The sequence below is a fragment of the Panthera leo genome, chromosome D4 (assembly GCF_018350215.1).
Source record: "Panthera leo isolate Ple1 chromosome D4, P.leo_Ple1_pat1.1, whole genome shotgun sequence".
NCBI lineage: Eukaryota > Metazoa > Chordata > Mammalia > Carnivora > Felidae > Panthera > Panthera leo.
Window position 1 is genome coordinate 19,096,077 of NC_056691.1, and position 22,818 is coordinate 19,118,894.

General features: G+C 47.3%; 1 protein-coding gene across 1 annotated transcript in view; it reads right to left on the minus strand.

Annotated features, from left to right (window-relative positions):
- Positions 1-431: 431 nt before the first annotated feature.
- GNA14 (G protein subunit alpha 14) overlaps positions 432-22,818 on the minus strand; it is a 202,157-nt gene continuing 179,770 nt past the window's right edge. The window contains exons 3-7 of the mRNA XM_042912742.1: positions 11,314-11,468; positions 8,423-8,551; positions 6,186-6,315; positions 2,440-2,593; positions 432-1,477 (exon numbers count right to left, since the gene is read on the minus strand). Of these exons, the coding sequence (XP_042768676.1) occupies positions 1,287-1,477; positions 2,440-2,593; positions 6,186-6,315; positions 8,423-8,551; positions 11,314-11,468 (759 nt within the window). The 3' untranslated portion in view covers positions 432-1,286. The remainder of the gene's footprint in view (positions 1,478-2,439; positions 2,594-6,185; positions 6,316-8,422; positions 8,552-11,313; positions 11,469-22,818) is intronic.

The following is a 22,818-nucleotide window of genomic DNA, read 5'->3' on the forward strand; positions in this document are numbered from 1 at the left end:
GACAAAGTGACTACGTCATCACAACCTTACTCTTGTTCACTGTGCTTTGCCTGATGGCCACCTATGAGAGGTTCTTCCTCCTCCAACATCTTTCTTAGGTCTTTAGCTGAAGAAGGTACTCAAGGTGAGAGCTTGGCCTGTTTGGGAAGTGGTTCAGTTCTTCTGGAGACCTCTAATGTGTACAGGAGGCATACATACTATTAAACTCCTGGGCTTTTTCCTGTTAATCTGTTTTGCTTGTTTGTTTTACGGGGGGGGGGGGGGAATCTCAGCCAGGAACCTAGAAAGTAAAAGGAAATTTACTTTTCCTCTCCTGGAAGGACATGTAGAAAGTTTGAGTTACATACAAACTATTAAAGTCACAGCATTTTTCTTTTTAGGAGCTGACCCATCCGTCAACGACGAGCTCAAAGAAACACAACGTAATCAAATGCTAATGGCAGAATGGTATATTCTTAGCCTCCTCAGAAAGGCACAGCATACACGGTTCAAACAGCAAAACTGTGGTGGCCATCAGAACTTTGGCAGGGGTTGCATTACGCTGGTTAAACAGTTTAGGCTTTTAGTCATTTCGTAAGTTTACAAGACTTGGTCGTGTATATATATACACACATAAAACACACACATTTTTTACCAGTACAGCATGTATGCTATCTCGAGCCCACTTATGTCAACTTTGGCTGCATGGTGATCAAATTATGGCAAAACTAAGTTAGATCTATTAATATAGTCATCAGTTTGGCCTAAAAATATTTAACACAAAAAAAACAAAACCAAAAAAATCTTTGATGGCATGTTAAATGCATAGTTCAGCATGGAGAGAGAAAAACAATCTAAAATCTCTAAATTACAAGATTTAATAAAAACCTTCAAACCCCGTAATTTTCTTTTTTGAAAATATCACCCAAACTCATCCTAGAGGTCTCAAGGTATGATCTATAAACTAACAGACGCCTCTGTTACATGATGTGTTAATGCCTATTAAACACACTTAAAAAAAACATAAATCACAGTGGCTTTTAAAAATTCTATAAAATATCAAATTCAAAACTTACACAAAATCTTAGAGCCAAAACTCAAGAAAAGAAATATAAAAACAATTTGGGAATCAAGACTTGGAAAAAGGGTGCCACACTCAAATATCTGGTAAGGTCCGACACCTGGCCCCGTGGCCTGCATGACGGGCTCCGTGCTGCCAGGGGTGGGTGACGTCACAAGCACTTGCAACTATGTGAGGAGCTTGCCAATCCTGTCTTCCGGAATGGGTGAGAAGTGCGCAGCAGCTTTCAAACCAGGTTGAACTCCCTCAGGTTGAGCTGGAGAATCGTGTCTTTCACGGCAGCGAACACAAAGCGGATATTCTCCGTGTCCGTAGCGCACGTGAAGTGAGAATAGATGACTTTCTCTTTGTCAGGATTCTGATCTTGGTAAAGCTTCAGGATAAAGTCTCTGGCAGCTTTGACATCCTGCTTTGGTCCTAGTCAAGAGTGTAGTTACAGGGATAAAGAAGAAAGATCGTGACCAACAGGTCCTCCCCCAAATCATTCTCCATATAGTCATGCTCTTGCGTGGGATCCTTCTTTCAGTTGTCTTAGTTCTAGAGGATAGTTGACCTGGGGACATTAACTTTCGTTCTATTTTATTATATCTCATAAAAGAGTCTTTTAAAGTGTTCACTGCCATCTAAAAATTGTACTTTAAAGCAATCTGTTGAAAAATAGCCAACTTAATTTTTGGATTTGGACCACAGAGGCAGACAGAAGTGGGCTAGGACTAGGGAAAGGAAGGAACATGATTAGACACCCAAGTCTCATTTTAACGCGTGAGGGCTCTACCCGATAGGGCCACTGCAGCTGTGACCTTTCGGTCATAGGACGCTAAAACCCTAAACATCAGTATCACACTTCCCGATATTCGAGACCTCCTGTACCAGAAATCCTTAGCAACAAGACATAAACTTTGCAGCCAGGGGTAGGTCACATTCATAAAACTGTTGTCTACCCTGTGCCTAGGAAGGGGGCTGCCACACTAACATACACAGAAGAAGCACCGGGCACTCGGACAGAGACCGGAAAGGCAGGGCGGGCACAGTCTCTGCCTCGGGAGCTGCCCACACGGACAACACTACACAGAGTGACGGAGGCCAGGGGACGACAGAGTGAGCCCCCGCTGCCAGGGGAGCACGCGGGAGGCACACCTATGCAGACGAGGGTGCCGCGAGGGTGAGAAGGACTTCCCGGAGGAGGCGCCTGAGCTGGGTCTTGGAGAACAGGGTGAAGTTCACAAAAGGTGTGGGCATGCGTGGAGGTGCTGAGGCAAAACACAGTGATGCACCTGGAGCTTCGGTGAGAAAGGGTGTTAGAGGCAGATCGGGGGGCAGGGGGGCCTGACCAATGACTCTGGATGATGCCCGGGGAAGTCAACAAGATGGACACTCACCTGTGTATTCTGGGAAGTAGCTAATTAGATGAGAGTACATGATTTTCTCTTCCAAAAGATCCTTCTTATTTAAGAACAAAATCACAGATGAGTTCAGAAACCAGGGGTAGGTAATAATGGTTTTAAATAAGGCTTTGCTCTCCTCCATGCGGTTCTAAGCGAGAAACAACGGGCTTAGGGTTAATAAGAAAAACGGTACTTTGGGAGCAACGTGCCGAAATGTCTGGTCCCGCCCATCTGTCCCCTCACCCAGCTACCGGCTCCATATCACTGTCCTTGCTGAAGCTGGTGAGCACCTGGGGCCCCTCCGGATACCAGGTCTCCTGCCTCTATTTCCCCCCCACACCCCCACCCCCGCCGGCTCTCTTAGTCACTCTCTTCGGTATGCGTTCTGTGGCACCGCAAATAAACACACGTCAGAAAGGCTTTTGTGAAACTTGGAAGAAAGTTCCTATCCTATTTGACAAAAGTTTTCTGGGTCATTACTGGGACTACCGAGTGGGGGAAGTGAGTAACTTAGACCCCGGAAGCCCTGTGTCATTGGGGTTGGGCTCCCAGACCATGAGGGGGAAGCTCCTGGAGCCCAGCCCCCGCCCAGAGGAACGCTGTGGACACCGGCAGAGCGGGGAGCGCACGCTGCTGACACACTTCACGTGGTGGCAATACAGAGGAGCTCTACTCGGGGCACACGGTCCCCATTTGATGGATGAGCATAGTCGTGTTCACAAGTTTAAATTATGTCCCAAGCCCATGTGGTAGTAGGACCTGATCAAAATTACGTAGAAACGCCGTCAACATCTCTTAACATTTGACATTGGCAAGAATACACCAAATGTTCCTACTTCAGGGAGAGGAGACAGGGCACATACAAATCTCATCTGGTGACAATACTTGTTCTAGATAGTACTCTGTTCTGAAGGTTTTTTGTTTTTTTTTTAATCTTTATTTTTGGGAGAGCGCAAGCCAGGGAGGGGTGGAGAGAGGGGAACAGAAGATCCCGAAGCAGACTCTCTGCTGACAGGCTGACAGCAGAGAGCCCAACGCGGGGCTCGAACTCACAAACTCTAAGATCATATCCTGAGCCAAAGTCAGACACTCAACAGACGGAGCCAGCCAGGCACGCCTGCTCTAAGAGTAAAGAAACAGCAGCTTCCCTTTAGACAGAGGGAAGTGCTCAGACAAAACCATGGAAGCCTTGCCCGCCCGCTGCGGAGGAACATGCTGTAAATCTGTTTGCCTACAAGTCCTGTACACTGGGACTCATTCTCTTGCTCGGTAGCCTTTTGGGCATTAAGATCTGGCATTTATTACCAGATAGGTAACCCCTCAGTTGTTAGTATTTTTTTTTTAATTTTTAAAAATGTTTTTATTGATTTTTGAGAGAGAGGGAGCCACAGAATCCAAAGCAGGCTCCAGACTCTGAGCTACCAGCCCTGAGCCCGACGCGGGGCTCCAACTCATGCTCTGCAAGATAATGACCTGAGCCGACTTAGTCAGAAGCCCGACCAACTGAGCAACCCAGGTGCCCCGTCCCTCAGTTGTTTTTAAAGCTTAACAAAAATTTATTATCTTTTCAGTAATGATCTCCAAGGAAAGACAACACAGCCGGCTCTTGAATAGCGCAGGAGGCAGGGGCGCTGACCTACCGGAAGAGTCGAGAATGTGCACACACAGGCACCCGGGGGGCTCAGTCGGTGAGGCGTCCAACTCTTGATCTCAGGTCATGATATCATGGTTTGTGACATCGAGCGTCACACTGGGCTCTACACGGACAACGCAGGGCCTGCCTTCGATTCTGTCTCTCCCTCTCTCTGCCCTTCTCATCTTGGTCCCTCCCTCTCTCTCTCTCCCTCAAAATAAATAAGCTTAAAAAAAAAAAAAAGAAAATGTGCATATAACTTCTTACTTCTCCCAAAACTTAACTACTGCTAGCCTACTGTTGACCAGAAGTGTCACCAACAATCGATTAACACGTATTTTTATATGTTATGGGTGTCGTATACCACATTCTTACAATAAAGCTAGAGAAAAGCAATGAGAAAATCGTAAGGAAAATACACTTACTGTACTGTATTTATCGGGGAAAAAAACCCACGTATAAGTGGACCCATGCAGTTCAAACCTGTGTTGTTCAAGGGTCTAGTGTATACGAAGAAACAATTCCTACGCAGCCTCGGGAGGGGACGCAACAGATAATTACAACCGGGATAGGAGGGTTTGAGTGGCAGCCACTTAATCTTTCTCCAGATACCTTGTGACTTTCGGCAAAAAAGAAAATGTCTAATTTCTACACATATAGGGCTGAGGCGTTGGTCCCTTGTGCGCCTGAATACGCTTTTGAGTTTTCTGAGAAACATCATTAAGTAATCCCAAGACAAATTGGGAGCTAATTTTTCACATTGATAACGTGATGCCTTTTTTGCTTTTTTAACAAAATGTCTCCCTTGGAAGAGCTGGGGGGCAGCCAGGATTGCCGTGTTTCTCTGCACAATGACGCTAGTAAGTGGGTTAATCCTCCACTAATTAGCTAATGTAACTGTGCTCCACAGAGAAAGGTCTGCTCTCAAGAAATACAAGATCCCATTTGTTCGGTGATTGCCTAATCCTGGGCAGAGTTCTTCACTGCTTTACGATCACGACCCAGAAGCAAGAGACATTTTTCTACGAGGTCAGGATGTGTCGTGCAAGGGTGGGGAAAAGACCAGGGGAGGACAATGGTGTCCCGCAGAGCACACCCCCACCTCGCAACGAAGTGACAGGAATGGCTCTCCCCACTTCCTGGGCAGACACAGTTAATGGAGTTTGACCCAGCTAGGACTATGGCAACTTTGCAGGGGACACGGGATGCCTGACCGGGGTAGGTCCAAACAGCTCCAAGCATCTGGCACCACTCCCCATGCCAGCTCAGTTAGGGACCTAAGGAGGTTGGGAAGCCTGTTCTCATTATATTCATTGGAAATGGCATTGCTCTGGGGCACCCGCATGGCTCAGTCGGTTAGGCATCCAACTTCGGCTCAGGTCATGATCTCACGGTTTGTGGGTTCGAGCCCCGTGTCAGGCTCTGCACCGACAGCTCAGAGCTTGGAGCCTGCTTCGGATTCTAGCCTCCCTCTCTCTCTGCCCCTCCCCTGCTTGCGTGTGCGTGCTCTCCTCTCTCAAAAATAAGCATTGTCTTAAAAAAGAAAGAAGTAACATTGCTCAACTTTGGCTATATGTTAGTACCCATAAAGGGCTTGGAAAAGATACCTCCAAACTCAGACCCAGGAAATACGAATCTCTCCTGTGGGGTCCAAAAGATGGTCTTTTTTAAAACTCCCCAAGGGGTCCCAATATGCAGCCACGGCTGAGAACCAAAGTCTGCAGGGACTCTACCCCCGGCAGCACAGCTTAGATCCCAGGCTCAGCCCACACCCACCTCAACTAAACCAGAATCCTGAGTTGGACCCGGGTGCCAGGTTTTTCGCAATGATCCCGGGGAATCGCAGTGCGTATCCAACTTTGAGGACCGGGTTTCTAGGCCAGTGATTCTCCCGCTTCCCCGTGTACTTCATTCAGTTTGGGTTGACTGACGAGGCATGCATTTCCAACAAGCGCCCAGATGATGGCGGTGCTGCTAAGCCAGAGACCACGCTTGGACCAGCCGAGCCGGCTTAGCCTCAAGAACGGAGTCCAGAGCGCTGGCTTCTCGCAAACTGCAGAAAGAGTTCCCCGTTTTCCACAGCCGTCCCCTTCCCCACCCAGCGTACCTCGTTGTCACACTCGGCCAGGACCTGGTCGTATTCACTCAGAGCAACCAAAAAAATAATGGAGGTGACGCTCTCAAAGCAATGAATCCATTTCCGTCTCTCAGATCGCTGGCCACCAACGTCCACCATCCTGTTCAACAGAAACAGAGATCATTCAAAGGTTGGCATGCGTGGCTCTCTGGGGAAAAAGGGCGGGAGTCCTTATATTGTGGAAACGCGTTAGGGTCCTCAGTAATTGTTTTCGAGTGAAAAGGGGCCTTACGGTTAGAATGTGTGAGCACCGCTCCATGAGGCAGCGAGGAACCCTAGATGCTTCCTAGAGCAAAGGAGGCACAGGATGCAAGCAGAGTTACTGAAGACAGACGTAGAGGTCACTCGGGGGGAGCCTGCTCGGGGACGCTGGTTTGGAAGCTGCTGCAACAGTCCAGGCAGGAAGCACAAGCGTCCACTTAGCTGTTGCTCGAACCACGGCCGAGTGTCAGGACACCAGACACACAAGGGGCAGAAAGGTGGGCGGTCTTCCAGGTCCACTCAGCTGGATTCGGGCCCTCACCCCCCCCTGTTTTTCACCACTCCTCAGATTTCTCCAGAAATCCTCTCTGCCTTAGGTGGATGCCACCCCTTCTGCCCTATAAAGACCTACAAGTTTCCTCCGTCCTATGTGGAAACCCAAGGCCTTCCTCTGTGTCTTGGGGAAAGACTTCAGAGTCATAGCCCCAAGATGGCCCCGGAGCTGAAACGCTCCAGGAGTCGGGCAGTTTCCGGAAACGAGTCAAGTGGGTCTCTCCAAAGCACGACAACAGGCAACTCGAGAATGCTAGGGGCCCTGTCTGCAGGGTCGACTGCCATGCAGCTGGATAGAAACGCACCCCATGACCGGACCCTCAACCTTTCAGAGAAACCAGTTATCAAGTGTTTTAAGCAAAATGGACCAAGTTTCAAAAGTTGTTTAAAAACTCCATGTGGGCCAAAGATGGTGGTATCTGTGAACCAGATACCAGTTTTCCAAGTAGCAAACAGCACTGATTCTGAAATAGTTGTGTTCATAAATTCATGGCATTCAGATACAGATTTTTAAGTTTATTATTTTTTTTTTTTTTTTGAGGGGGGGGGTAACAACAAGAGCAAAAGTAGGTCGGGGGAGAGAGAGAGGGAGACACAGAATCCGAAGCAGGCTCCGGGCTCTGAGCTGCCAGCACACAGCCCGACGTGGGGCTCGAACTCACAAACCGTGAGATCATGACCAGAGCCAAAGTCGGACGCTCAACCGACTGAGTCACCCGGGCACCCCCACATGGAGATTTTCAAGGGGCTCGACCAGAGCAACAATGCTCCGAAGCCTTGAGATGGAACAGGGTTTACAGACGGCCTGGGTGTGGCAGGGTGGGACCTGTCCACCTCCACTGGAAAAGCATAATGTAATTAGCCCTAAGGAGGAACATGGGAACCAAGGGATATAGAATTGCTTTGAAATTTGCAATGCTGGGCATATGTACCATATTACTAATTTGTTGCCATAATTAGATGCAATGAAGGTCCACTTAAGTCATCCTAAAAGTACTTCTTATATTTATATGTGGGAATTCATACATTTTTACACAGCTGTAAATAGTTTATTGTGTAATTTTTAATTTTTTTAACATTTATTTATTTTTGAGAGAGAGAGAGAGCATGAGTAGGGGAGGGTCAGAGAGAGAGGGAGACACAGAATCTGAGCTCCAGGCTCTGAGCCGTCAGCACAGAGTCCAACGCGGGGCTTGAACTCACAAACCATGAGATCGTGACCTGAGCCGAAGTCGGATGCTTAACCGACTGAGCCACCCAGGTGCCCAGTAGTAATTTTTAATACACACTTTTGTGTTGGCTCTTTGTTTGTTTTTTTTTTAAATAGATGTTAGAGAAGGAAATATAAGGGAAGAGAAATAGTCAAATTTAGGGAAACGACATCAGTGTTTTCAATTTGTGGTTACAGAAGTATACATCTATGTGTGCGTGTGTTTTACACACAGGAATCACTCCAGACTTAGGTAAGGAGACTTTTATGTTCTACGGGGAACAGGAAGGGGAGCTCCTCTCCCTTCTAGGACCGGAGACCTATCACAATTCTAAACACCTCGTGACGGACAGGGTCATAGGGCTCTAGGAGCTATAACCGCTCTTAGGAATAACGGACTTAATTTGGGGACTTCCAAGACCGGACAGATTCTTAATGGACCACATCAGGGAGACAGTCTTACCGAAAGATGATGTTCTCCAAGTCAAACGGATACTCGATGATGCCGGTTGTGGGCACGCGAACACGAAGCACGTCCTGCTGGGTTGGCACGAAGGACGGCATTGCGATCCGGTCAATGTCGGTCAGGTAACTGTGAGAGCAGACAGCAAGGCGCCAAGACTTGTGTCAGACATCGGGGAAGTCAGCCTAACTCACTGCACCCCCCCCCCCCGCCACAGGCTCAAGGATTCCAGCCAAGATTTCTTGAGACCTGGTGCTGACCAGGCACCCCCACCCCAACTGTGACCGTTTGGGAGGGAATGTGGACCAGAAGCTCCCATGAGCCCCTGGGAAACCTGTAAATCAGGCCATCTCTTCCTCTGGGCTCCAAGCTCTCTCTCTCTCGCTGGCCAGTGAGGGAGCCGGCGGGTCGGAAGGAAAGGCTGTTGGGATGGGCTCGCTGACCCTCCCCCATCCCACACTCACCCCCCTCCACAAACAGTGTAGAATGTAGACGCTGTTCTCAAGGGCGTTGCTCGATGAATTAGAGTTTCTATGAGAATATAAAGGTATAAACAGGCCATCTCAAAGTTCCTTCACAAGAAAAAGTTTACTGTTTATTGGGAAACTGAACATCCACAAGAAGCCAAAACCGGTCTCAGATGATTTCTGGCCGTACATTAAATTCCTAAGCCGAAAACAAATCACTCTTTCTGTGGTCAAATGAGAAGACACTTTTTTTTAAGCTCTAAGTCCTTTCTAAAAGGCATTTTCGAGAAAAATGACCGTAACCAGGCCCTGGCTAACGATGGAGGTGGTGATTCGGAGGCTCCCGCAAAGTAAGGTTTGGCCCTGTCTTCTCCCTGCGCAGACAGACCCGGGCTAGGATAGCGGTGCCCAGCAAGCGGCATGAAGGGGAGCCCGGGGGGGAACAGGCCAACCCTATTCACCGTGCAGCCCTCACTCCAAGGAAGCAAACCACACTCCGTCAGACCGTACGTCGCTTGAGGACAGAGAGCACTGGCTGTACCTGCAGCTCTTACCCCGGTGCCTGGCCCACAGCAGGCACACACTGAAGTCCTGTCGAGGGAACGCCTGGCCCAATAAGCGGATGACAACTACGGACCCGGACCAAGGACGCTGCACAAGCGCCTTGAATATTGCCAAGTCCAAAGGCGGGGCAACACCGGGTTTCTGAGGGCCACTCTGTTTGCAGCCCTGTCCACCTGGCTGTTCCCTACACTCCTGCCAGCGCGTGAGCTCCAGTGTTCAGGGCTCCACCGGGTCTCCTCCGAATGGATCTACATCAAGAGCCCCGGCCACTCCCCAGGACCTTCACAGAAGCCGATGACACCAGGCGGTCTCAGGGAAGGACCGGAGATGGCTTCACTGACTTGAGGTTGTCTCTCACTCTACAGCTGCCAATGGCAGTCTGTCCTCTTCCTTGGGACGCCGCCTTCCTTCCTTCTGGATCTTTTCTGAGCTGACCCAACACCTTCTCTGGGCTTCTTTTATTTCCTTTTCCTACCTGACTGCTCTGTTGCAGCTAAATGTTCCTGTGCTTAGGGTGGTTGTGCAAACCTGGGTTAATGGCATTGAACACTCGGCCGGGCACACGCATCAAAGGGCTTCGAGATTTCAGGTTTCCTTTCCTGACCACTGCCTTGTCCAGACGATGCGGGTGAACCACCTCCCCGCACCAGCTCAGAGGGCAAGGGCAACACCGGAAGGGAAGGGGATGCACCTGCGGGGAAGGGCAAAGAATTCTGGGGCCCTCAGACGACGGAAGATGACATGGGGCAAAGGGGAAAGAGCTGAGATGCAGAAGCCGGAATCATCACCTCTTCAAGAAGGAATATGATAGATCTATTTTGTCCAGTGACCTAGATGACGGAGAGGCATGGCCTCAAGAAATTCTTAAGACGATGAAATGCTGTGATCTCCATGGGAAAGTTTGTGTGCAGGACCATCTGTTTCGTTTTTCCTTAGAGATTAATGATTTAGAACTAGAGCTTTATGAATCAAAAATATAGTGTGCAGGCCTTCCCAGGGAGTCAATAAGCAAAGGGCCCCGGGACTGAGCTTCCTGCGTGCACGGGGCCTGCAGAACCCGTCTTGCCCACTAGAGGGAAGCACCAGATCAGCCACGGGCGTGGGCCTATTTCACTGCTGGTCTGCACTCTGATTTTTATCATTATTTTTTCTTACTATGAAATTTATGGTCAAATTGGTTTCACTCTGATTTTAGATTTGAGGACAGTTGGACCTGCTGTCTAATGATCAGGAAACCAGAAGGTAGAGGGATACGGAGAAGAGGAAAGTAGAATCCAGAAGCAGCGGTCGTCCGTATTTAAGTCAGAAAATTCCAGCACCCCAAATGAGATGAGTCCCCTCAAAGGGAGCCCGTATTGGATTGAGCTTCTTGTTGAAAAAAGAGACAGCTGGGTGGCTCAGTCAGTGAAGCGACCGACTGTGGCTCAGGTCACGAGCTCACCGGTTTGTGAGTTCGAGCCCCGCGGCCGGCTCTGCGCTGACAGCTCAAAGCCTGGAACCTGCTTCGGATTCTGTGTCTCCCTCGCTCGCGCTCTGCCCCTCCCCCACTTGCTTGCATGTGCGCTCTCTCGCTCTGTCTCAAGAATAAGTCAACATTAACAACAATTTTTTTAAGAAAAAAAAGAAAAAGAGGCTTGGAACACAGCAACGAAAGGTGAACGTGGACAAGGACAGAGTTTTTCGGGGGTGGTACGAGACGCACCAAGAAGTCAGAGGGGACGCTGACAAGCGGGAAGCAGGTAGTGTTGCAACGAGGGCCCACGTTTTATAGGCAGCTAGTTCCTCCCCAGCGAGAAGCTTCCTCGAAGCGTGGCCACGTGTGCCCGATGCGCGTGGGGCTAGGCCGGGCTCTGTACTCACTATCTGGCAGAGTCCGAGAGCTGATACTCCCTCCTCCTGTCGTAACACTCCTGGATTCCCGGGTCCTGCCACAGCTGCTTGATGGCCTCCACCTGGTCCCTGGAGAGCGCACAGACCTTGTCCACTTCCACTTCTCGGATGAGCTGGGCATTTTCCTAAGCGAAGGAGAGAGATGCTTTCGGCGGGCAAAGGCAAAGGAAGCCACCCCGCTGGTGACATGGGGGCAAGATTTCCCCCGGTCTGTGGATCCGGGAAGATCTCACTAGATGCCGGGGGCCCTCCAGGGGAGCCGCTCGCAGGCAGGCACTCAGCTACGGTGCAGACGACGTGGCTGCTGAAACCGGGCAGAGCCACGCAAAGACCAAGACCCGCGGCTTTCGGTCCCAGCGGGACCCAGGGGCCAGTTTCACCAGCGTTCAATACCCAACTGTGAACAGAGAAACCCAAGTGCGAGGGATCCTCACTTTACTCGGGCGTCTGCATCTCAGGGCAATTTGAAAAGAACCATTTTTACTGTCCTGGCGTACAAGGGTGGGGTGGTGAAGGAGGTCCACCTCTGTGCAGTAAGGGACTGCCGTGTCTTCAGAGAATAGCCAATTCGATGTCAGTCTGCTGTCTTTGTCCTCTTTCCCTTCTTTTGTTTTTTTTTTTCCTTCAGTAACTTAGACTTAATTTCTTACAGCAGTTTTAGGTTCAGAGCAAAGCAGAGGAAGTGCAGAGAGTTCCCATCCATTCTGCTGTTTATCGTCACGCATCACTGATACGACCCTTTCCCATGGCAGAACCACTCTCATTGCAACTCCCCATGCCAATGATTGCTGTAATATCGTGATATTTATCGTTACTGTCATTAAATAACTCTTGCTCCTACACCACTGCTCCATTATTACGGTACTCGTTAAGATCGCCATGGCTGTAATTACTACTATTACAGCAGTTAACATGTATTGCCCACTTTGCATGTGCCGAGAGGTACGCACACATTATCTCATTTAATCCATGTAGGGCAAGCACGGGGCCACACCTCTCACCAAACCTTAGCCAATGAAAATACATCCTCAACACGACCGTGTGTTGGCCGCAGAGGTCCAACGTCCCATCCCTTGGCCGCATATTGCAGCGGACAAGAGAATCCTGCCGAAGGAGACGGGAACCCCACCTTCCCTCCGCTCTGCCGTCCTGCCACATCTCAGGGCAATGACATGACGCAGGGCCGGCCACCCACCGGCAGCTGTCAGCAAAGCATCCGCTTAGCAGCTGTGATCTCCTGGAGTCTCTACGGTACTCCCTGAAAAGTTGCTCCTGTCTTGCATAATTCATCCTCATTAACAGCCCGACAGGAAGCTGGAGAAAAGGGAGATCTTACAGATTCCCTCGGCTCAGGGCAAAACCGAGGGCTGGGATGACATCAGCATGGCTCTGCACCCCACCCACCGAGGGTGGATATAAACTCTTTTCCTGGACCGTGGGGTCCTTGGCAGGTAGAAGACCCCGGGTGTAGAATCTCAAACAGGTGTAAGCAGAATGGATCACCCATTCTGTGGGTGATCTTCTGTGGGTGATTCTTCTTCACCCGTGGGAAGTGCCCCGGGCTGGGAATAAGGAGCTCGAGTTCGACTAGTGCAGCTGGGACTTTTAAAGACTCCAGTGGTTACCGATCTCGGCATCCTCATTTGTTTGTGAAAGCAGCCAGTGATGTTTCAAGGAGTCTGATTTATAAGCTAGTAAGTACCAGCCAAATGTGAGCAAAATTAGCCTTATCATTGTGGTGGACGCCTGATAAATATCTGTTTGCAAAAAGAGGGCACACTGATAGCCTTTAAACCATGACTTCCAATCCGCCCACAAGCACATTGGACATCACCTGCCTTACTCGAAGCCAGAGAGAACGAAGAATGGAGAACATGGACAGAGTCTGTAGGGAGCCAAAGGGTTGTCTTCTCCTTCCTCCCTGCCTCCCGCCACCGTCCTCCTCCCACGTACCATCAGGTGGTCTCTTCCCACCTGGGGCATGGCTCTACGTAAAGCGTCTGTTTTCTTCCCCGTCTTCGTAACCGGCCAGGAAACGCCACGAGGGCAGAGCCAATGTCTTCCCTGTCCTTATATCCCAGAACCTAGTGCAGTGCCTGGCAAATAACAGGTGTTCTAGTGATGCAGGCATCTAGCCAACATTTGGGGCACGTAAACAAAAATCTACCTAACAGAACATCACGAGAAAATAACAGCAAAAGAACTTGAGGACAGTATGACAGAAGCCCGTGTCAGTCACAGCGAGAGCACAGAGGAGCGCGGAGACGAGAAAGTGTCTCAGAGTAGGAAATGCTCTGGTGATTTCTGGCCAGTCTGTCGCTCTCACTCTGCCCCTGGTGGCAGGCGGGCGGAATCGTTGCTTCAGGGATGCCTGCCTCTTAGGCGGCTCTCCTAAATAGGACTATTTTAACTTGTAAAGCGGTCATCCCCGCACCCAGCGTGGCACTCAAACTTGCGACCCCGAGGTCCAGTTGGATGCTCCACTGACTGAGCCAGCCAGGCGCCCCCTAAATATAACTACGACTCTCGGCTTAACTCCTGAGAGAGAGCACTGTGAGAATCATCGGGATGTTACAAATATCCCCACCTCCCCGCCTCACAAATGTCACGGAGAATTGTACTTCACGGTGGGTGAAGCAGAAGTGGACCCAACACTTGTGTCTTTTAGAAAGAAACTTCAAAGAGCCACTGAGTAATTTGCCACACTCCCTTTCGTCTACTGCGGTGATGGTCGGGAGACAAGATAGAGCCTCCATCAGCCGGGCTTCCTGAGCAAGTTCAATGAGTGGAGATTCCCCCCCCCCCACACTGCACGCATAGCATGAGTGAGAAATCATCTTTCACTGTGATAAGTAAGCTGAACTGTGGGGGCAGTTTGTTCCCGGAGCACAACCTACTCTATTCTGACCGGCCCGTGTCACAATGGATAAGTCCAGTATTTGACTCTGGCAGGAGAGAGAGAGAGAGAAAATGCAGCCCAGTGAGATATCCCAGAGGAATGTAGGCTTCTACATGGGCACCCAGTCGGGGGGTGGGGGGGCAGAGAAGGGGGTACAGAGGCTGTGGAAAGACAAATCTGAGCTTTCAGGTAACCCGGGGAGCTCAGCCAGGAGAGCAAGATCTAGTGTCTGTTCAGCCAAGTGAGGGGACTATGGAGGGACCCGGGCTTGAAAGAAGAAGGGACCTCAGTCTCCTTACGAACCCAGCAATTGGGAACTGGATTTGGAACCCAGTGAATTCAAGGAGCCCAGACGTATTCCAAGTTTAGAGCTCTCCTCCTGGCTAAGGCTCCCACCTGTTGAGATCATGCTTTTTAAACTTACTTTGGAATAATGTAAGATGGGGAAAATGATAGAAGAGTTCCTCTGTGCCTTTCAAGATTGTCCCAATGTCGACGATTTATGGCCATGCCTTATCATCCATCCCCTTTCCGGACACACACGCACATAGACTTGCCACCTGAAGGACTTGAGGGGACGTTGCAGACCCAATGCCTCTTCATTGCTAAAGACTTTGGTGTGATTTCCTAAAAACGAGGACCCTGGACTATAAAAATCACAGCGTAATGACCAAAAGAAAGAAGCGTAGCATTGACACAATATTGTGATCTCATCTTCAGACCTTCCCCAAAGTCTGTCAGTTGTCCTCTTTTTTTTTTTTTTAATTTCTTTTTTTTAACATTTATTTATTTTTGAGACAGAGGGAGACAGAGCATGAACGGGGGAGGCACAGAGAGAGAGGGAGACACAGAATCGGAAGCAGGCTCCAGGCTCTGAGCCATCAGCCCAGAGCCCAACACGGGGCTCGAACTCACGGACCGTGAGATCGTGACCTGAGCTGAAGTCGGACACTCAACCGACTGAGCCACCCAGGCGCCCCTGTCAGTTGTCCTCTTAATGCCCTTTATCTGCCCATCTAGGATCACATCACGCAGCTACTTGCCTCCGTGGTCTCTATTTATCTGGAAAGGTTCTACGGTCGGATATCATTTTGTCGCCTGATCGAGAATGGCCTGACGAGGACATGAGTTTGGCTGGGAGGGAGAGTGGCCCAGCCACCGCCCACTGTGGGTCCTGTGGACCCCTGTGGATCGTTCCAGGAAAAAATATTGTGAAGGGTGGAGAGGAGTGAGAAAGTGGGTGACCCATTTTTAAATACATTTTATTGAAATATGAATGACTCTGAGGTGCCTGGGTGGCTCCGTCGGTTAAACATCTGAATCTCGATTGCAGCTCTGGTCATGATCTCACGGGTCATGGGTTCAAGCCCCACGGTGCGGACAGTGGAGCCTGCTAGGGATTCTCTGTCTCCATCTCTGTCTGCCACTCTCCCGTTTGCGCATGCCCGCAATCTCTCTCAAAATAATAAAATAAAAAACGAAGGATGAATGACTGCTGTACTGTTAACGATGTCTGTGTGTTATAAAAAGTGGGGTTTTATACATATTTTCCCATGGCCTGGTGAAACACTTCCAAGCACAGCAGGAGCACTTTGATGAGCAGGTTCTAAGTAGGGCGCACGAAGAGCAGAGGGCCCCTGAGGCAACGTGGGAACACTTTTATGTTGTCTACGACTGGCCCCTTGGGGCGCCTGGGTGGCTCAGTCCGTGGAGCGTGTGACTCTTGATTACCGCTGACAACGTGATCCCGGGGTTGTGGGGTTGGGCCCCGTGTTGGGCGCAGGGCTGAGTGTGGAGCCTGCTTGGGATTCTCTTTCTGTCTTCCTCTGCCCCTCTCCCCTACTTGTGCTCTCTCTCTGTCTCTCTGTCTCTCAAAAGACTGGCTCCTTGAGCTGAAGGTCTAAAATGGCAAGGGTAGGAAGTCCCTCGGCTCCCCTGCGGCACCCCCCTGGGGGGACACACCAAATCCACATCTATCTATAGAGCAAAACTGAGGGCTGACTGAACAGCTTCTGTACCACAGAAGCTAGAGAGACCGCACAGAGAACAGCAAGACAGAAAGAGACACAGTAATGCGGGGACGCCCCCCTCCCCAGCACCGACGACGCGGCCAAGTGCAGTGGGGAGGGGTAGTCCTGAAGGGCCCTGAGCAGATTTATCTGCCCCGGGGGCACGGCAAAGGGCTGCAGTTTAAAAGAGCAGCTAGTATACAAAAGATCCAGCCTCCACAAAACGGCAGGGGAGCTGCTGGGACTCTCTCCAGGTTGGAAGGACCGGGGAACACCACGGTTTACGTCTGCCCTCCACCTTGCCACCCACGCGGGAGCAGAATCCAGGTGCCGGGGCCACTCCGCCTCCTCAGCGAGCCCACACCGGCCCCAGCTGTCCCATCAAGGCAGCTGCACCGCGGTGCACCCCAGAGCAGCCCCAGCCACCGCACCAAGGGGACACAGGCACAGGCACACTGGGACGCTCCAGACCTGCCCCGCTTCAGCTCCAGGTGGCCTGCTAGGGCACCCCCGACCTAGAGCACTCTGGGACCTCCTGGCTCACATCCGCTTTGGCTCCAACGGCCGCACCCATGCAGCCCCTGTGCTAAGCACCCTGGGACACCCTGGCCCATGCCTGCCTCCATTCCGGCCGCCCCAGCAGGGCACCCTGTGAGTAACCCACACCGGGCCTTCGTTCCGGCCACCTGCACAGAGCCCCAGAACACCGCAAGCAAGTGCTGTCCTCAACTTCGGTCATCCCTCCCGACACCCGCTGCTCCGAACACCCAGGACAACCTGGTTTCCACCCGTTCGGCTACAGCCGTCCCTTCATGGCACCCTCTGCCCAGAGAGCACCAGGACCGCCCTAGCCCGTGCCCGCTTCAGCTACAGCTGTCCTGCATGGAGCACCTGGGGACCCCAGCATACACCCCACCCTGGCTCCGGCTGCTCACCAGGACCCATCTGCACAGACAGCCCCAGGTTGCACCCATTTCAGCTATCCTGCCGGGGCGCCCTCTGTGTCAAGAGCCCCGAGATTGCCCTGGCCCGTGCCCACTTCAGCTCTGGTCAGCCCACCAGTGCAGCCCCAGCACAGCATGCCCCAGGACCCCAACCCCATACCAGACACCGCTCCGGCCAGCCAGCCCAAGTCACAAGGCACACACAGTCTACGTAAGGGATGACCACACACATTCCTCCAGGTTTAGAAGTAGCTGTCGTACCTAATGCATGGAAACACACACAGCAAATCAATCAAAATGGGGAGGCAGAGGAAAATGCGCCAAATGAAAGAACAAGACAAACGCACAGAAAAGGAACTAAATGAAGCAGAGATATGCAACATGCCTGGCGACGAACTTAAACTAACGATCATAACGATGCTCGTTGGACTGGAGAGAAGAGTGGAGGATCTCAGTGAGAGCTTCGACAAAGGGATAGAACATATAAAGAAGATCCAATCAGCACTGAAGAACACGGTAACTGAAATAAAAAACACACTAGAGGAAATCAACCACAGATGAGCAGATGCAGAAGAACGGCTCAGCAATCAGGAGACAGGGGAAGGGGAAGCACCTAAGCTGCAGAGCACAAAAGAAAAGAATTTCAAAATGAAGACAGGTTAAAGGACCACTGAGAAAACATCAGGCCAAGAAACATTTGCATTACAGGGGTCCGAGAAGGAGAAACGAGAGAGCAAGGGGCAAAAACAAAATAAGACAAAACAAAACCAAACCAAAAAACACCCAACCATATTTGAAGAAAGAACAGATAACTTCCTTAGACTGCAGAAGGAAATAGACATCCGGATTCAGGAGGCACAGACAGTTTCCAACCAGATGAATCCAAGGAGGTCCACAACGCATCAGAATTTAAATGCCAAAGGTTAAAGATAAAGAGAGGATTTTAAAAGCTTCAAGAGAGAAGCAAAAAGTTATGTACGAGGGAAACCCCATAAAACTATTAGCTGATTTTTTTCAGCAGAAATTTTGCAGGCCAGAAGGAAGTGGCATCGTATATTCAAAGAAGTGAAAGGAAAAGCCTACAGTCAAGATACTCTACCTGCAAGATTATCATTTAGAATTAAATGAGAGAAAAAGAAAAAAAAATCCCAAGAGATAAAGAAATTCATCACCACCACTCCAGCCTTACAAGAATGTTAAAGGGACTTCAAGGACATAATTAGAAGAAAACTATGAATAAAAAGACGTAAAATATGACAACATATACATAACACATGGAGGAGGAAGTAAAAAAGGCCTTTGACAATGTGTTCAAATTCAAATGACCATCAGCTCAATAGAGACTGCTATATACTTAGGATGTTCTACATGAACCTCATGGTAACCACAAACCCAAAACTTCTAGTTGATGAAAAATAAAGAGCAAGAAATTCAAGCTTAACACTGCAGAAAGTTATCAGTCACAAGGTAAGAGAGCAAGAACAGAAGAAAAGCACAGAGAACTACAAAATCAACTGGAAAAGTTAAGAAAATGTCAACAGGTACATACCTATCAATAGTTACTTTAAATGTAAATGGTGTAAATGCTTCAACCAAAAGACACAGCGGGGTGAAATGGATTAAAAATAAAAAACAAACCAAATGAGACCTACCGATATTTTTCCTACAAGAGATTCACTCCAGACCCAAAGACACATACAGACTGACAATTAAAGGATAGAAAAAGGTATTCTGTGCAAAGAGAAGAGGTAAAAAAAAAAAAAAAAAAAAAAAAAAAAGAAAGAAAACTGAGGTACCAATATCTATATGAGACAAAATAGAGTTTAAAACAAACACTGTAATAAAAGACAAAGAAGGGTACTACATAATGATAAAAAGGTCAATTCAACAAGAGGATAAAACAATTGTATGTATCTAGGCACCCAATACTAGAGTGTCTAAATACATAAAACAAAGGAAAAATATGACAGTAATACAATAATAACAAGAGCCTTTAACACCTTTACTTACATCCAGGGATAGATCATCCAGGTAGAAAAATCAATAAGGAAACAGTTTCTTTCAATGACACATTAGACCAGATGGACATAACAGATACACACAAAACATTCCATCCCCAAACAACACATTCTTTTCAAGCGAACATTAAACATTCTCCAGAAGAGGTCGCATGTTAGGCCACAAAACAAGCCTCATTAAATTTAAGAAGAGTGAACTCGTATCGTGCATGTTTTCCAACCACGACAGTATGAGATTAGAAATCACGAGAAAAAAACTGGGGGAGAAAAGCGACAAAACACATGAAGACTAAACAACGTGCCACTAAATAACCAATGTGTCGATAAAGAAATCAAAGAGGAAATTAAAAATTACATTGAGACAATGAAAACATAACAGTCCAAAATCTCTGCTAAACAGTGAAACTAATTCTAAAAGGGCAATATGCAGGAATACAGACCTTCTTCAGGAAACAAGCAAAAGCTCAAATAAGCCATCTAACCTTACACCTAAAGGAAATCGAAAATTAAACAAAACCCAAGTTTGGTAGAAGAAAATAATAAAGATTAAAGCAAAAATGAATGAAATAGAGACTAAAAACAAACAAACAGAAAAGATCAATGAAACCAAGAGCTAGTTTTTTGGAAAGATAAACAAATTGATAACCCTTTAGCCAGATGCAAGAAAAAAAGAGAGAGAACACAAATAAATAAAATTATAAATGAAAGAGGAGCAGTAACAACCAACACTGTAGAAACACCAAGGATTATAAGAGAATCCTAGGACAAATTATATGCCAAGAAATTGGACACTACAGGAGAAATAGATAAATTCCTCAAAACAGGCAGTCTTCCAAAACTGAATCAGGAAGAAACAGAAAATCTCAACAGATCATTACTAGTAACTCAAAAAACTCCCAACAAACAAAAGTTCAGGATCAAAGGGACTCATGGATAATTCTACCAAACACTTAAAGAAAAGTTAATACCTATTCTCTAACTATTCCAAAACATAGAAGAGGAAGGAAAGTTTCCAAATATATTCTATGAGTCCAGGATTACCCTGATAACAAAACCAAAGATACAACAAAAAAGGAAACCTACAGGACAATATTCTTGATGAATGTAGTTCCAATAATCCTCAGCAAAATATTAGCAAGTCACATTCAACAATACATTAAAAGGATCACTCACCAAAAATCAAGTGGGATTTATTTTGGAGATGCAAGATGTTTCAATATTCAAAAATCAATCAATTAATACATCCCGTTAACAAAACAAAGGATAAAAATCATAATATCACCCCAATAGAGGTAGAAAAGGCATCTGACAGAAGTCAACATCTGTTCATGATAAATATTTTCAACAAAGTTCACAGGGAACAAACCTCAATATAATAAAGACCACATATGAAAAACCCACAGCTAACCTGATACTCAATGGTGAAAAACAGACCTGTTTCTCTAAGATTAGGAACAAGACAAGGATGTCCACTTACCACTTTTATTGAACATACTACTGGAAGTCCTAGCCATAGCAATCAGACAAGAAAAAGAAAAGGTATCCAAATTGGTAAGAAAGCAAAACTATCACTATTTGCAGAGGACATGATACTACATATAAGCAACCCTAGAAGCTCCACCAAAGAACTATTAGAATAAATAAATTCAGTAAAGTTGCAAGATACAAAGTTAATACACAGAAATTCGTTGTGTTTCTACATACTAATAACAAAGTAGCATAAGGAGAAACTGAGAAAACAATTCCATTGACAATTGTGCCAAAAAGAATAAAATACCAGGAAATAAACTTAACCACGGTTGTGAAAGACCTGTATTCTGAAAACTATAAAACAGTGATGAAAGAAATAGATGATACAAAGAAGAGGATATTCCATGATCATGGATTAAAAGAGTATTTTTAAAATGTCTATACTACCCAAAGCAATCTATACATTTAATGCAATTCCTGTTAAAATACCAACAGCATTTTTTTCCACAAAATTAGAATAATCTTAAGATCTTTACTGAATCATAAAAGACCCCAAACAACCAAAGCAATCTTGAGAAAGAAGAACAAAGCTGGAGGTATCACAATCCCAAATTTTGAGATGTCCTAAAAAGCTGTGGCAATCCAAGCAGTATATAAGGTATTGACACAAAAATAAACACATAGATCAATGCAAGAGAATAGAGAGCCCCAAAATAAACCCATGTGTATAGGGTCAATTAATGACAATCTATGACAATCTATGACAAAAAAGGCAAGAATATGCCATGGGAGAAGACAGTCTCTTCAATACATGGTACTGGGAAAATTGGACAGCTACATGCAAAAGAATAAAACTGGACCCCTTTCTTACACCATGCACAAAAATAAACTCAAAATGGATTAAAGACCTCATGTGAGACCTGAAACCATGAAAATCATAGAAGAAATCATAGGCAGTAATCTCTTTGACATTGGCCTTAGCAACATTTTTGTAGACATGTCTCTTCAGGCAAGGGAAACAAAAGTCAAATTAAACTATTGGGACTATACCAAAATAAAAAGCTTCTGTGCAAGGAAGGAAACCATCAATAAAACAAAAGGGCAACCTGCTAAATGGGAGAAGATATTTGCAAATGATATATCCAATAGGAGGTTAATATCCAAACTATATAAAGAACTTACACAACTCAACACCAAAAAAAACCCAAGTATCTGACTAAAAAACAGGCAGAAGACCTGAATAGATGTTTTTTTTTTTCAAAGAAAATATACAAATTGCCAACAGACACGTGAAAAGGTGCTCAACATCACTACTCATCAGGAAAAAGCAAATCAAGCCACAATGAGGTACCACTTTATACCTGTCAGACGGCTAGAGTCAAAAGACCAAGAACAAGTGTTGTTGAGGATGTGGGGAAAAGAGGGCCCTTGTGCCCTGTTAGCAGGAATGTAAATCGGTGCAGCCACTATAAAAACAGTATGGAGGTTTGTCAAAAAAAATTGAAAATAGAAATACCATATGATCTAGTAATTCCACTAGTGGGTAATTACCCAAAGAAAACAAAAACACTAATTCAAAAAGATAAATGCGCTCCTATGTTAACTGTAGTGTTATTTATAATAGCCAAGATATTGAAGCAACCCAAGGGTCCATCGATGGATGGATGGATAAAGAAGATGTGAAATATGTATACAATGGAGCATTACTCAGTCACACAAAGGATGAGATCTTGCCATTTGCAATAGTATGGATGGACCTAGAGGGTATCATGCTGAGTGAAACGGGTCAGACAGAGAAAGATAAATACTGTATGATTTCACTTATATGTGGAATCTAAACAAACAAAAAGCAGAAACAGACTCACATACAGGGAACAAACTGAAGGTTGCCAGAGGGGAGGGGGGGGGGATGAGCAAAACAGGGGAAGGGGAATGGGAGATACAGGCTTTCAGTTATGGAAGGAGTAAGTCATGGGAATGAAAGACACAGCACAGGGAATGCAGTCAAGGATACTGCCATAGAGTTGTACGGGGACAAACAGTGGCTACACTTGTAGTGAGTATAGTATAAGGTACAGACTTGTCAACTCGCTAAGTTTACACCCGAAACTAACTAATGTGTGACAAGTATACTT